The 14,756-nt window shown below is 40.3% G+C and overlaps 1 protein-coding gene across 4 annotated transcripts in view; it reads right to left on the bottom strand.

Moving 5' to 3' along the window:
- Positions 1–14,756, bottom strand: part of LOC110989480 (IQ domain-containing protein E-like) — a 70,409-nt gene that overhangs the window by 14,291 nt on the left and 41,362 nt on the right. For all 4 annotated transcript variants that reach the window (XM_087138625.1, XM_022253882.2, XM_087138623.1 and 1 more), the window contains exons 11-17: positions 14,144–14,193; positions 6,913–7,127; positions 6,695–6,750; positions 6,234–6,448; positions 3,924–4,167; positions 2,573–2,599; positions 1,217–1,416 (exon numbers count right to left, since the gene is read on the bottom strand). In XM_087138625.1, the coding sequence (XP_086994751.1) occupies positions 1,217–1,416; positions 2,573–2,599; positions 3,924–4,167; positions 6,234–6,448; positions 6,695–6,750; positions 6,913–7,127; positions 14,144–14,193 (1,007 nt within the window). The remainder of the gene's footprint in view (positions 1–1,216; positions 1,417–2,572; positions 2,600–3,923; positions 4,168–6,233; positions 6,449–6,694; positions 6,751–6,912; positions 7,128–14,143; positions 14,194–14,756) is intronic.

The raw sequence follows: 14,756 nt of genomic DNA, 5'->3' as shown, positions 1-14,756 counted from the left end.
GATGCTCAATCTATTCTGAACAGAGTTCAGCAAAGGATAACAAATTTTGCAATGATGAAGAGATCAGTCCTTTGAATTAATACAATAACTACAGAGCAGTGCTCAGAATTTACCTTCTAAATGTCTAGTAACTGCTTTTGAAAGGAAATCCACAAACTGTGCATTTTTACTTTTAGAACGCTGCACAGGGTCACTCTCAAGAAGACAGTTATAGCTTTTCATTGAAAATAACAATAATCAATCATCCATCATTGTTGGCATGCAAGGAAAGAAGTTTGGAAGGCTGATAAACAATCCTGTGAAATACAACCATATCGACACTTAATTAAAACTCATGACATTTAGCCAGATGCTGCTGGGTTTAATTTGAAGTTGCAGGAAGTATACCCAGGGGATTTTCAGGATTTTTCCATTTTTTAAAATTCTTCAAAAATTCATAACTTCATTTACTGGATGTTTACACCCACACAAATGACTGTCTGGTGGTTACTTTGATCTGACAGACAAAATCTACTGATGCCCGAGTATCTCCAGCCAGGCCTGCCGCCTTGTAAAGAGAGCCTAGATTGAGCAGTGTTACGTAATTTCTTTTGTTCCGAAACTGGCCAGTGCACTGCTGAGTCTTTTCAAATGCAGACCAGATTAGCTTGCAGTGGTATTGTAACACTCATCACTGTTCCCAATGGTAATCCGTTCGTGCTGAATGCTACAAACAGTGGTATAATCATTCAAAACAATGGCAGATTTCCTCCGCTCTTGACAACTGATAAAATGTTGGTAATTCCCAGCAGCTCCGTCTTTTGTTCCGGAGTATCGTCTTTTGTTACAAGGCCCGGCTCTTTTGTCCAATTTTGGGCAGCCCGGCTATGCATATAAACCCAAGGAGTCCGGTACCGGAAACCCTAGCACCAAGTGGTTAAGTCATTATCCCATTTCTTAGGATTACTTTTCGAAACACTCAAGCGGAGTGTATACATGTATATACACTTGGCAAACCATAAGCATGGCACTGTTCATGACAACATACACCATGAAAGGTGACTGGTAACCTGTTTAAGCAAATTTTTTCTGAGATTGGAAGATTTCTATGCTTATAGCATAGCATATGAAATTCCTTCAAGGTATAAACTTGAAGGAATTTCATAGAGATTTCATAGAAGCTTGTTAGAGTATACTATAACAACCTTCTGTGGTAACAAATTAATAGTCTACACACGTTTTCTTCATATAGTCCCTGCGGGACATGTGACCCCGGATAGCTGATTGGATGGTTAATGCTGCTTCATCCATCTCGCTATCATCCTCCTCATCGCTGTACACACTCCAGTCATTACGGCGACTGTTTGCATCTTGCTGCTTCATATGCTCCTTTCGGCTCATGTGGCCTCGCATGGCAGACTGGATCATCACAGCAGCCTATCAGCAGTGAGGCAGGAAATAAATTAAAAATGCACAAGACTAACTTTGATCACATGGTTGCAAAAACCAAAACCAAACAAAACTAGCACCCTTTGTCTGTGTGCAACAGACCAGAGGGCTTTTTAGCATCCTTCTGCATAGGGCTTTTTAGCATCCTTCTGCATAGGGCTTTTTAGCATCCTTCTGCAGAGGGCTTTTTAGCATCCTTCTGCAGAGGGCCTTTTAGCATCTTTCTGCAGAGGGCTTTTTAGCATCCTTCTGCAGAGGGCTTTTTAGCATCTTTCTGCATAGGGCTTTTTAGCATCCTTCTGCAGAGGGCTTTTTAGCATCCTTCTGCAGAGGGCTTTTTAGCATCCTTCTGCAGAGGGCTTTTTAGCATCCTTCTGCAGAGGGCTTTTTAGCATCCTTCTGCAGAGGGCTTTTTAGCATCCTTCTGCAGAGGGCTTTTTAGCATCCTTCAAAGGTAGAAGATACAAGTACTTTTTGACTCTGAAATATTGAAACATCTAAAAAAAAATCACTTGATGACATTTTCATGGCGTCACAAACATTGCTTAAGTATATCAAGTTTGATCGCTACAGCTCGAGCAAAAAAATGTTTTGTGAAGGAGATAAAGTGAAAAAATAAGATTTAAAAAATTATCAAAAATCGGTTGACATCATCACCCCAATTTTCACATATAACATATCTTGGTTTAGGTCCATGCCAAGTTTCATCCGTGTTAGACAGGAGGCTCTTGAGATTTATTGACCTACAAAGAATTGAAATTCACAGGCATGTCATATGACCTCCGTTATCCAATGAAATCATCACAAGAGCAATGTCTGAAGTGATAATGGTTGATAGAAATGTCTTGGTGGCCCCACCTTAAGTCAAAAACCTGCTTTAATTGTTAGTTTCTTCACACATTTCCCGGGCTAGTAAAAATCTCTGTGGGCTTGTAAAATCACAAATTACTAGCCTTGGGGGCTACCGTCAGAAAAATGAAGGGCAAGCCCTGACAACCTTCTTTGAAATTTTGTTTTACTTATTAAAAAACAATGCAAACCATCACAAGTCTTACAGTCAAATGTCAAGTCACAAGCTATTCAATTAAATGAAGATAAAGGTGTTATGCACAACTGAAATCTTTTTAATGAATGGTCAACTTACATCATCCACTTCCTGCTCTTCCAAAGCCTGAAATAAAACATGGGCATACATGTGCAAAGGAGAAAAACATAATAAATAAAACAATTTATTTCAGTATACTGTATCAGGTTAGGAAAATTTACAGTTTTCACAGTGGAAGGTCAACATAAAGGAAATCTTGCTGCTGTATGTTGCACATGATTATCTGTCATTTGTCAACTTCTACTTTTGCATGTGTATGCAATGTTCAGAAACAGTCTTTTTCATATTAAATCCATTACAATGATGCAAGGTATATGCACATAAGACGAAAAATGGTCTGATATCTTCTACAGGATAGGTATGTCAACCAGTGAAAGCACAGTGGCTCTCATGAGCAGGCCCACAGGCCTCCAATTTCCCAACGGTCACGCATGGCCGTCAGTGCACTCCCATTTGGCATTGATGCCTCCGAAAAGTGAGCATGTTTCCCCGCCAAAATGGCAGTGCCTTACACGTGCATATCGACTGCCCCTGTTCAGCAAAGTACACAGAAAATGGCATGGAAAGCGACATCACATTGTTCCATGATCACTCACATTCGACCGGAACACCGCACCGTGCCACCCAAATCTATGGCATGCATGCATATGCAGGGCGTGCGTGCACTGTGTGTATGTAGGAATGTCGTAGACTCTGCCCATGCACCAGCGGCCCGGCCCGCTCCACAGACGCTGCATGATCGTAAGCGCGGTACAAGCGACACCCGCTGGCCTATCCAACGCATGCCCAAGCCAGGTGTTTTAATGTATCATGCAATAATGTTAATCTAGAACAAGTGCTCATTAAGGTGTACGCGTTAACGGTATATTGAGAGTTCCATGTTTTTCATGCACACGAGACGATTGTATGGTCGTGGCAGTATTTTAACTAACACCGCAATGTAGTGTTTGCAGTTTAGTGCCATGTGCCGCGCGCGATCCGAACTGTACATACACGACATTAGTCAATCAGGACTACCCTGATTAATTCTCACGTACGTTGTGTGCAAAATCACTGGCCTGGCCAGTTTTTGTGGTACGCAAAATAACGAGGAAACAATGGCTGCAGTCAAAACAGGCCGAAGCCTTTCAACACTCGGCTGCTGGTTTGGAACTTATCACGGACATATTCAGGTATAAGGCGTATCCTACTTTTTCATAGACCTGAATCATTTTCATGCAATATAAAAAAAAAAAATGGGATGGCATTAATGCCCTCATGTTTGGCATTAGTGCCCTTTATTTCAGCCTGTCCATCAATGCCAAATGGAAGTGCCCTAAAAAAAAAATGAAATTCGAGGACTGGGCCCATGAGCCATCTTCAGTTCATGTGTAAGGCTCCTTAGGCTTACCTTCTTGTGATGCATTTTCCAGTTCTTCTGGATGTTCCGAGCTGAGCGGTTCTTGCGGAACTCTTCAACTTTGCGGTCCCGTTCCTTCAGCCATTCTTCCTCTTGCTGCTGTTGCTTCAGGGAACGTGCACTGCTCGAGCGACGCACTGCTTCAGAACTAGGGTGCCGCTGCAGGGAGCGGCGTCGGTCCTTGTCTCTGGCTGTGACCTCAGAAAGCTCTTTCTTCAAGATTTGCACCTCGTCTCTAGAAATTTGGCAAAGAAATTTTAAATTAACTAATATGCTCTGTTCTTTTGCTATGCAAAAACACTCAGAAAAGTGAAATATTATTAAGATTATTCTTCGATCTCCAGCAAAACTGTCTTGGAATTTCCCTTTACCTTGAGTGTGAGAAAAATCCTTAAGTATATTTCCTCTGGCATTTATTTTATCATATTTTCTTTCTGTCACATCAGACTTGCCTAGCAGGTCTTTACACCAATTCTTGGACAATTAGATGTACCGTTTTTGCTGAATAACAAAGTGGGAGCTGAGACATGTTTGAATTTGAAATAATTACAGTCCATGTATGTACCAATTGCCGTGTAAATCACAAGAAAGCTAAATCTTCAATTGCCATTTCCATGAAATATCATGAGCCTCACTCAGATAACATCACTGCTAACTGAATGCCACGTACATTGGCATTTTGGATGTCAACTTTTTGTCACACGCATTGGGTCTGCCATATTTCAGAAACATTTGGATCAACATGCGACATGTATAGAACATGTGCACGCAGCATACACATGCACATGATGGCATTTAACACACAGACTTTGTAATTTCCCTAAAATGACAGTGTTCTATAAAGAAATGTATGGATGTTATGAGTTCAAGTATGGGCGTCCTAAAATGTATACAAAATTCCATAAAGCTCTATTACAGCCACAACCAGAATCCTCTCTTGAATGTGAGAGACATTCTTTCTTTTTTAAAACTTGCCTGTTTTTCCTGTTATTAAGAAATATAAGATGATGAATTTAAGCAATGCACTTAATAAGCCATTTGTGAGTTAAATTTGAATAAAATCTTGTGCACTGAATTACCTGACTACACATAAACATAACGATTTGAATTCCCCAGACTAAAGACACTGTTGCCATACCTCGCGATTCGGGGCAAGCTTTTGCATAGCAACCACCATCTCTGGAATGGACTGGTTCCTTTGTGCCCTTTTTTCCATTGAGAACAGTGTATTGATGCGAAGTGTCTCTTATGTAACTAAGCAAAAGCTTGCCCTAAATCACGAGATATAGCAACAGTGTTTTTAGTAAGGCGAATCCAAGTTGTTTTGTTCATGTGAATTTAACCACTTCATGCCGGGGCATTTTTCGATGTTGATGATGCTAGGCCGGCATAATTATTTTTTCTGTTTTCAAAATTCTTCAAAAATTCATCATTTCATTTAACAGACGTTTATAGCTGCACAAAATAATCTTTAGGCACTACTCTAAGATGACAGGTGACCTTCATTGATGCCCGAGTATTTCAGCCAGGCCTGCAGCCTTGTAAAAAGAGCCCAGATTGTGTGGTGTTATGTAACTTTCTTTTGTTCACGAACCTGGCTTAGTGCACTGCTGACCTCTTTGCAATAGGGGCCAGATTAGCGTGCAGTGGTGCTGTGTGGCTCATTGCTGTGGTGGTGGAGCGCTTTTGTCCCCGGTGGTAATCTGCACGCTATAAATGCCCCAAACCGCGGTATACGGTTTCAAAACAAGGCTGGATTATCACCACTTTTGAGAATGAAAAATGTTGCTAATGCCCAGCAGCCTGGTCTTTTGTTCGGAGTACGGTCTTTTGTTACAGGGCCCTGTTTCCTTTGTCTCAGTTCGGAGACCCCAGCCACGCATATAAAGCATACGTCTGCGATTCCGGAGTCCCCGGCAGGAAGTGGTTAAAGAAATCAGTGTACCAGATTTGGGTCAAAGTTAACTCGCCAAAGGTTTATTCTCCTATATCCCCACAGTTTTGAGGAATTTGGCACAACTGAAGAAGGTACACCTCCCCTTTGTAAGGCCAACTCACTCCATTTCACCAACTCTCTGCTGTTCTTAAGGCCAACTCATTCCATACCACCCACTCTCTGCCGTTCTTAAGGCCAGCTCACTCCATTTCACCAACTCTCTGCCGTTCTTAAGGCCAGCTCACTCTATTTCACCAACTCTCTGCCATTCTTAAGGCCAACTCCCCCCATTTCACCCACTCTCTGCCATTCTTAAGGCCAACTCATTCCATAACCATTCTCTGCCTTTTGTAAGGCCAACTCACTCCATTTCATCCACTCTCTGCCTGAGATTAGCCTTGTCTTCCTTCAGTCTCTTGCAGTCTCTTTCAAGCTTAGTCTTCTGCTCAAGGAGTTCTGTCTCCCGCTTGTCTAACTGGTCTAGCCGGTCTGCCAAGGTCCCAGTCAATTCAATTTTTTCAGGTATGTCCGAGGGGCGAGTGGAGGTGGAAGCAGTCTTCCCTTCTAGTTTAGCGACATTCTGCAATGAAGTGAGAAACGAATGGCATGTTGTCAAAATTTGGGGGGGGGGTGTTTCTTTGTTGCCATAAATAAGGCAATTAAAAGTATATTAAAGTATGTTTAACCTATGATGCCCAAGAATATGAATACTAGATCCAGTTTTCAGTTCTCAAACACTCCTCAACTCTACAGTCTTGTGCTCTCAATGAGACCTTTGTGATTAAATTGTAAGAGTTTTGGTACAGAGAAAATTATCCCTACTTACATCTTCTAAGTCAACTATTGCAGTGAGCAGCTCTTTCCTGTTCATGTCTTCATAATCTGCATTATAAAAAGAAATGTTTTGGAAAGCAACATCTTTGAGGAACTTGGGGAACATCTAAAGCAAAGTATCGCAAAAGGCAGAAAAAAATGCCACTGTGTGGGGTAAATCCTGCTAATGGCTGTAGTGTCCCATTTGTGGGCATGTCTTGTCTTACCAACCTCTCTTTCTATCTCTTCTTTTCTTAGCCCGAGGTGTATCACCCATGTCTGACATGGCCTCATCTAGTGCCCTCTCCAGGTCCTGCTTCAGCAGTTTGTTCTCACTTTGCAGTCGCTGATTGCTCTCTGTCAATCTCAGGATGGTGGCATTCAGAGCCTTCAGTTTGGCTGTGCCACTGGGCTCTTTTTCTGCTATGCTGGTCCTCGAGGGAGACCTACCATACAAAAAGAAACATCACCCCACAAAGAATGCCAAAGCCAAGGAAAGATCTTGTGGACTGCCCTGGTCTCAGGACCTGCCTGAAGTGCACATCTGTTTGTGCTTCTTTTGAATACAGATTCAAATCTGACCAATGCTGTTGAAAAGTTTGTGTTCTTGGGCAATCAAAGTCACTAATTGCTTGCCACTGAATATACAACATTGAAGGCAGAGACAGCCGTAGGCTTGGTTTTAGTTATATGCACGTGATAGTACAGCACTGGGCTGTACACTTCAAATGGAAGAAACAGATTTGTAGAAAGGTTTTATTGGGACAAAGAGTAGGGGATTGCCCTTCGTCACTAATAGTAGTGGATACACGGCACTTTATGAAGTTGGTTCCCATGGGCATGAAATCCGTGGGACATTGCTTGTTCACTGGATCTGAATTTCTTGCTATTTGTGTGACTTCCAAACTTTTCCTTTCACTAAGCATACACTGCATAGGCCTACGTGTATCTGTGCATGTACCTGTACTGTGCTTGTTCTATAAAGTCATGCGCATAAAATAATTGCACATGGGTGCAGATGTAATAAACTTTTTGAAAACAAAAGTTGAACTTGTACATGTAAATAAAGTTACAATTTTCACAATAAAAGCTGAAAAGCATGACTGTCAGACCCTGAAGAACAAGTCACTTGAACAGGACCAGAACTTGTTAAGACCACATATTACGCACATGTGCAAAGGTAAGTACTTTCAAGCACAAACTGTGGTGTACAGAAACAAAGTTTTGGCAGAGAACAGAGGGCTTATTCAAGGATTTATCATTTGGGTCATTCTATAAATGAGGGGAATCCAAAAACGTGACATTTTGTGTCCCCTGTTACACCTGGCCTGTGCAATTTGACACAGAAAAATCAATGAACTTGATTTCAAACTATTTTTATTTGTTTGGCAGGTAATTTGCATTAATTCACCGCTCTCAGAAATTAGACAATGTGTTCTAATTCACAAAATCTTATGTCAGATGTGACAGGGACACGAAAAAAATTGGAGCCCTATTTTATAGAATGACCTAATTTATCTGAGTTTATTCAAAAAGGCTATGTGTCCTCGTAATAAATAACATATTGTAAAGATGAAACTGAAACCTTTCCATCTTGCTGGGCAATGAAATATGCTACGTTATGATATGATTGAGTAGAGAACATCAAAGGCACAGCCAATCAGTTATGAAACCATACCACGACAGACTGGCTTTATCACACCATGCTTCACACCTATGCATCAGTGTCGTGCAATGAAAGGCTAAATACAAGCCCAAAACTCCTAATGATGCAAGCATGGCTTGTCTTCAATATTTCACAGATTATTCCTTGTACATGAGTTGAAGATAAAGCTTCTACATGCAACTCGGTCAATAAAATGGTTGCAATTCAATAACAAGTTATCCAAAAATTCAGGGTTTTCAGAGAGTGGAGATAAAAAATACAACAAAAGTGGATTTGTTTGGATCTGGCATGGATAAGAAACAAGAAGTTATTTTTCGCTATCGTACGACAGGTGACAGGTTCTTTTTATAGCACATACCCTTACGTAACACATTCCTATTTTCTTTTATATTAGAGTCAATCAGAGTCATATTAGAGTCAACGCTTGATTTCATTCTCAGTTGAGCAGCTTAACCTCGCAGCACACATTTTGGAGAACCTCCAACCAAGACATCTTTTTGGCTATTCAAAATCTGTCCAGCTCCATTGACTCTAAAGTTGAATCAGCCTTGAAGAAGCAACAAACTTCTGCTGACATTCCATACGATTTTAAGAGCGACGGCAACAAGGACCAATTTAGACACGCCGAGAAAATCACAGCGTTTGCTCTGGCTTCACTTGACATCGGAGACATCGAGTCGGCCAAAGCAACTATTGGTCAAATCATCGAAGCAGTTAAGGAATGCCAAAAAGTCATCAAGTTGGCCGACCGTTCTGCCTAAGGCCGGGGCAACAGTTAAGGAATATGTCGCCGACGATCTCTCAGACGACTCTGGCGACGAAAAGAAACTCAAAAAGACAGAAAAATTTGCAGCCAGTAAAAAGGCCGAAACCTCCAAAAAGGCCAAATCTAAGGTTTGCAACACCGCTATTCGTCAGTTTACTTCGGCTCCTTATCTTTTTCGCTCTTTCAGCAGCGCATACCAACCAGAGTTTCGTACCTGCTTCCAGTGCAGCATCACCGGCCATGTCAGATCCAATTGCCAATCTTTGCAGGCCCTCCAGCAGTCAAGCCAAGCTCCGGCCACCAGAGCAGCCGACACTAGAGACTGGGAAGTAGCTGAGCCAGACCCTGTCAACTAAACCCCATCGGGGGTTAAAGGTAAACTCAAATCATGCATTGCGTACTGGAGAGATTGTCTCCATGCTAGTCAATTTGTACTGGACTTTATAAATTTGGGTTACAAAGTACCATTCTATTTGGAACCGCCTCAAATTTACTTGGAAAATAATCGATCCAGTTTGAATCACCCTCATTTTGTTGAGTCTGCTACTGCCAATTTGATTCAGAAATGTTGCACTGTAGAAACAAATCTTCCCCCTTGCTGTTGCAACCCTTTGACAGTTGCAGAAGGCAAAAAGTTGCGCTTGGTACTAGATTTGCGTCACCCCAACCAATACGTTTGGACGACTACATTCAAATACAAGGACCTGTATCATAAAGCCCATTTTCTCAATTTCAATCAGTCGTATTTCACCTTTGATCTAGAATCTGCATATCACCACTTTGACATTTTTCCACCGCACCAGAAATTTCTCGGATTCTCTTGGTTACACCCTAACTTCGTTCGTAAATACTGTATCTTGACAGTTCTTCCTTTCGGTCTTAGCAGTGCATCTCATTTATTTACTAAGCTCACTAGACCTTTAGCGCATTTCTGGCGTCAACGAGGTTTGCAAGCTTTTATGTACATAGATGACGGTCTAATTATTTCACCAAATCTTGATTCAGCGAACACAAACAAAACCTTCGTTCAAAACTCTCTCTCCGGTTTTGTTGCCAGCAAAACAAAATGCAATTGGGATCCAGTGAGCAAAATACTTAATTTAGGGCTTATCATAGATTCTTCTACCTTCAGATTTTACATTCCGCAAACCAGGTTGGCCAAAGTTTTAGCAACTATTTCCGAGCTCACAATAGCCTACAAGTCCCGCAGCAGCGTACCAGTAAAGCAGCTAGCGTGTTTTACCGGTCAAATAATATCCATGCCATTAGCCCTCGGACCAGTGGTCAGATTAATGACAGGCCATTCTTAAAAGGTCATAGAATCCGCTTCTAGTTGGCGCGATCATATACAATTAACCGATGACACTTTAACAGAATTGGGGTTTTGGGCGGAAAATACTAGCGAGCTCAACAGCTTTACAATACAATTTTGTCTTGCTCCATCCCTAACAGTCTATTCAGACACTAGTGATCATGGTTGCAGGGCCTATGTAGAAAATCGCCCAGCTTTCAAATTTCAAGGTATTTAGCAAGAATTAGAGCAACATAAAAGCTCGACTTGGCGAGAGTTGGCCGCAGATCTTAAAGTTCTCGGCGACCTACTACCCTTGATTACAGACAAAGTTATTGAATGGAACAACAACAATTCCAATGTGCCAAAGATTATCACTTGCGGTAGTGTTAAAGCCGATTTGCATGCACTTTCTCTGGCTTTATTTAAATCAGCCAGCACTCACAACTGTATTTGAATACCACGGTGGCTTCCAAGAAATGAGAACTACCTGGCCGATAAAATAAGTAAATTCCGTTACTTCGATAATTGGTCAAAAGACAATGCTTCCTTTAACTTCATAGACAAGCTGTTGGGACTGCATTTCATTGACCATTTTTGCCAAGCTTAAACGTTTTTAAGCACGATTTTGGTGTAAAGGAGTCAGTGGTGTGGATGCTTTTTGTCAAGGTTGGTCGAACGAGAATAATTACTTTGAACCTCCAGTTTCACTCATCGTGCAAGTTATAAAGTGCATTCTTGTCAATAATGTTAGCGGCACGCTTGTAGTTCCACATTGGACCACGGCCTCCTTTTGGCCATTGCTTTGTCCAGACGGCATCAATTTTGATGTCAGAATAACAGCCTGGAGGTTAATACGGGTTCCATTTAACTCCCCTTCATTGGGATCTTCCTCAATTTTCACAAGTTTCCATCGTTTTCCTATTTGTCAGATTCGATTTCCCCAAGAATAAGCATTCATAGACACACAGAATCCCTGTGGTGTTTCGGACCAGTGTTTTGATTATTTTGAGAGGTCCGTTTATGGACAAGTAGTACATTTATGTACTGGGCTTCGGCACTTTGAGGCATGCATTATGCATGTATAAATTTAGTTTGATCAATTTCTAACCCATCAATTCCCGTTCTTTGGTGTTCTCATATGGTATGTGCGAGGCAGATGGTTTGACCTCACCAAATCTGCTCAAATTTTTGTCCAGTGTCTAACTTTGTATTTTGATTTCTTTCTCACATGAGGAAGATTTAGAAAAGAAAAATATTTTCTTCCGGAAGCATGGAGGAAGAAAGAATTTTTTTCTATACATAGCGTCAGGCTAAAATCTGAATCATGAGGTCAGATCACTATGTTCATGTTGAGCTGAAATGTCATTGGTGGAAGTTTTACAGCTTGTATGTACTGAATGTATAGCTAACTTACATGGCGCGACATTAACAGTTTCAATAAGCCACCATAGAGGTGATATTAGAGACATAAGACCTTATACAATAATGACTAGGTCTCCTAAAGTAAGAATAATTTATAGGATATAGGTTTAATACGGATACAAGATCGAGTTGTTAAAAGTGCATTCACAAATAACTTAGTTTCCCTATTCAACAACACTCAACATAACCATGTCAGGAATAGTCCCAAATCCTCTGATTTCAGTATAATTTTACATACACCCTAGGGGGATAGGGCTATCATTTGATAATGCCCACTGCAATTTGATAATACCCGTTGCATAAAAATGCACTGACACCTGGATACAAGACAATTTACTAATCTATTCCTATGCTGAACTCACTGCACACGCACCAAGTCCACAGGAGATTCTTCTGGACTACTTGCCCTATGAAGATACGATAAAATGGATAGAGGAGTTTGGGAAAATGAAAGTAAAACACCTGAACAAATCCTTGGAAATTTATTGCATATCAACTCTCTGACTAAAACAGTATTTCTGAATGGGACTAAATACATGCATGTGCTTGGTTCAGCAGAATGAATGCTGATAATGCCCCAGCTGCAAGGCATTCTCCTGAGCTGGTCTTAAACACAGGTTTAAGATCGGCAAAGCATATATTTATTCCCTATGTTGTGGATGAAAGAATAGCATTAATATCCATAGTGCCATTTACATGCAGCAATTTGTGTTTAAAAAAACTCTCCTGTCTGGTGATACTCTTCAACAAAGTTTAAAGAAAGTGGTCACCAAATTCGCCCTTTCTCTCTGCATATCAAAATGAAAAAATACTCCTATCTTATCTGCCAAGGCAAATGGTTAACACACTTCATATTGCATGTTAGAGTATCAGCAAGAGTATGAGGGCTTGTGCTCCCTTAGCCCCTCTAGCTACACCACTAGAGTTCTGTTTCACTCACAGCGTTTCTTTGTCTAGACCCAGGACACAAAAAAATCTACACAGTCCTCTGGACAAACATTTGGCAACCATTCTGTTATCATAGCAGAACTGCCAATTGGTACAGATATTCCACAGTTCAGCCAGAGAATTTATGAAATTACGGAGGTATGTCTTTCTCTTCATAGAAATGAATTTTGTTTTATATGGTGCTATTCTTGTTCAATTCAGGTACACAAGGCATTGCATCCCTTTGCAGACATAATCTGAAAAATAAGACCAAGTGTCAAGTACTTATGAGGAAAATGAATAGGCTTACATTTCATATCTCAGTGAATGAAATGTTACATACCATTTGACTGCAGCTCATGAGCCAAGAAGGAAATCAATAATGCACAATGTGTCCATAACAAGCATTTTTCTAAAGTTTGATGAAAAGAATTTTCTCCATGTGATGCTCTGCATCCAAATGAACAGTAGCTTAAGTGCTGCATGTACTGGCATGTGAGTGTAGGATTGCTTGCTCTGCCGTCATAGTGAAGATGCACATACATGGATAATACTGTGAAAAACATGCATTGAAAACATATAACAGGACCTTCAGAGAAATATGCAAGGGCTGCGTAGCACCGTGATCAGAATATTGACGACAATACAATATCAAATCAAGCAGGTACCTACAGAAGGTACTCAGTTACCGAAAGCTCGGCAATCACATATTTCAGAGCACTGATTTGATATAATATTCTTGTCAATAAGAGGACCTTCATGTTGGAAATTGTTGTTGCAAACTAGAAAATAATCAACATGTGCATGAGGAATAATTAACTGGTGTTGGCAGTAGCTAGAAAGACAAGATGCAATGGACATTGCTTGTAAAGCTTGCACTTTATTCTGTGCAAACCATGCAGTAGTGGTGTTAAAGCTGGACAGATTCAATGATAAAGCCTCAAATATGAACATCCAAGAAACAGGACAGAAAAAAAATCTGAAAAAAGGAATCAGCCAAACCAGAAATATGCATTTTGTGAGCAATATACTTATTTTCTACTTTTTTAATACAGAAATGAGCTTGAAAAGGTTGGAAGCTCTTCAATAACTAATGAGCCATATGACACACGCTGTGTTTATTATCCATATCATAACAATATTTCATCAAAGGGTAATTGCATACCATTAATAATGAGCTCTTCAGAAATTGCTGATAAGATTTTTGACAGCAGCCATGTCTATGACATTTTTCTTCTAGCCTAAGTAAAAGATTTGTGGTAATTTTACCAACTGATTGAGAAGTCAGTCTTATTACCTGCTGTGAAGAACATGAAACAGCTGTCCTACGTGGTACATCTTTAATTTCAATATAATAAGAAATAAAACATGAAGCTATTTCAATTACCTGCCATTTTCTCTGAGTCCTTGTGACTGCAGATATCTTAACCTCTGGACCTGCATACGACAAAATCATAAAAGTTACTGACATCTATAAGTTACAGAAGAACTGGGATGTCTTTTGAAAAAAAAAATAAAACATCAACAATTAGGCAATCGCTGAATGAAGACATTTTCCAGGCAATTACTTCTCATTTGCAGCTAAGATGCCATGGTTAACAGCCACAGACCACAGACAACAAACCTTGCTTCAGATTCAAGCCCTCTCTTCAAATGATGGAATACACCTTTTGCAAGTTCTGTTTGAATACACTTAAGTTATCTGATTGCAAATAAACAACAATTTGATTTCCTCAGACTAAAAATGTGGTTGCTATACCCTGTGATTTGTTACATAAGAGATGCTTTGTAAAATACACTGTTTTCAATACATAAGAAAGGGCACAAAGGAACCAGTCCAATCCAGAGAAATGAGGGTCACTATGCAAAAACTTGTCCACAATCACAAGATATAGCAATGGTGCCTTTAGTGTGGAGAATTCAAATGATGTTCAAGTGAATTTATAGAACTTAGTGAACCAAATTTTATTCAAATTTAACTCACAAAAGGCTTATTCTTT

The sequence above is a fragment of the Acanthaster planci genome, linkage group LG07 (assembly GCF_054643075.1).
Source record: "Acanthaster planci isolate LZ-2023a linkage group LG07, COTS_SCS, whole genome shotgun sequence".
NCBI classification, from domain to species: Eukaryota; Metazoa; Echinodermata; class Asteroidea; order Valvatida; family Acanthasteridae; genus Acanthaster; species Acanthaster planci.
Note: the sequence above shows the minus strand (reverse complement) of the source record. Positions and strands in the feature narration are given on the sequence as shown.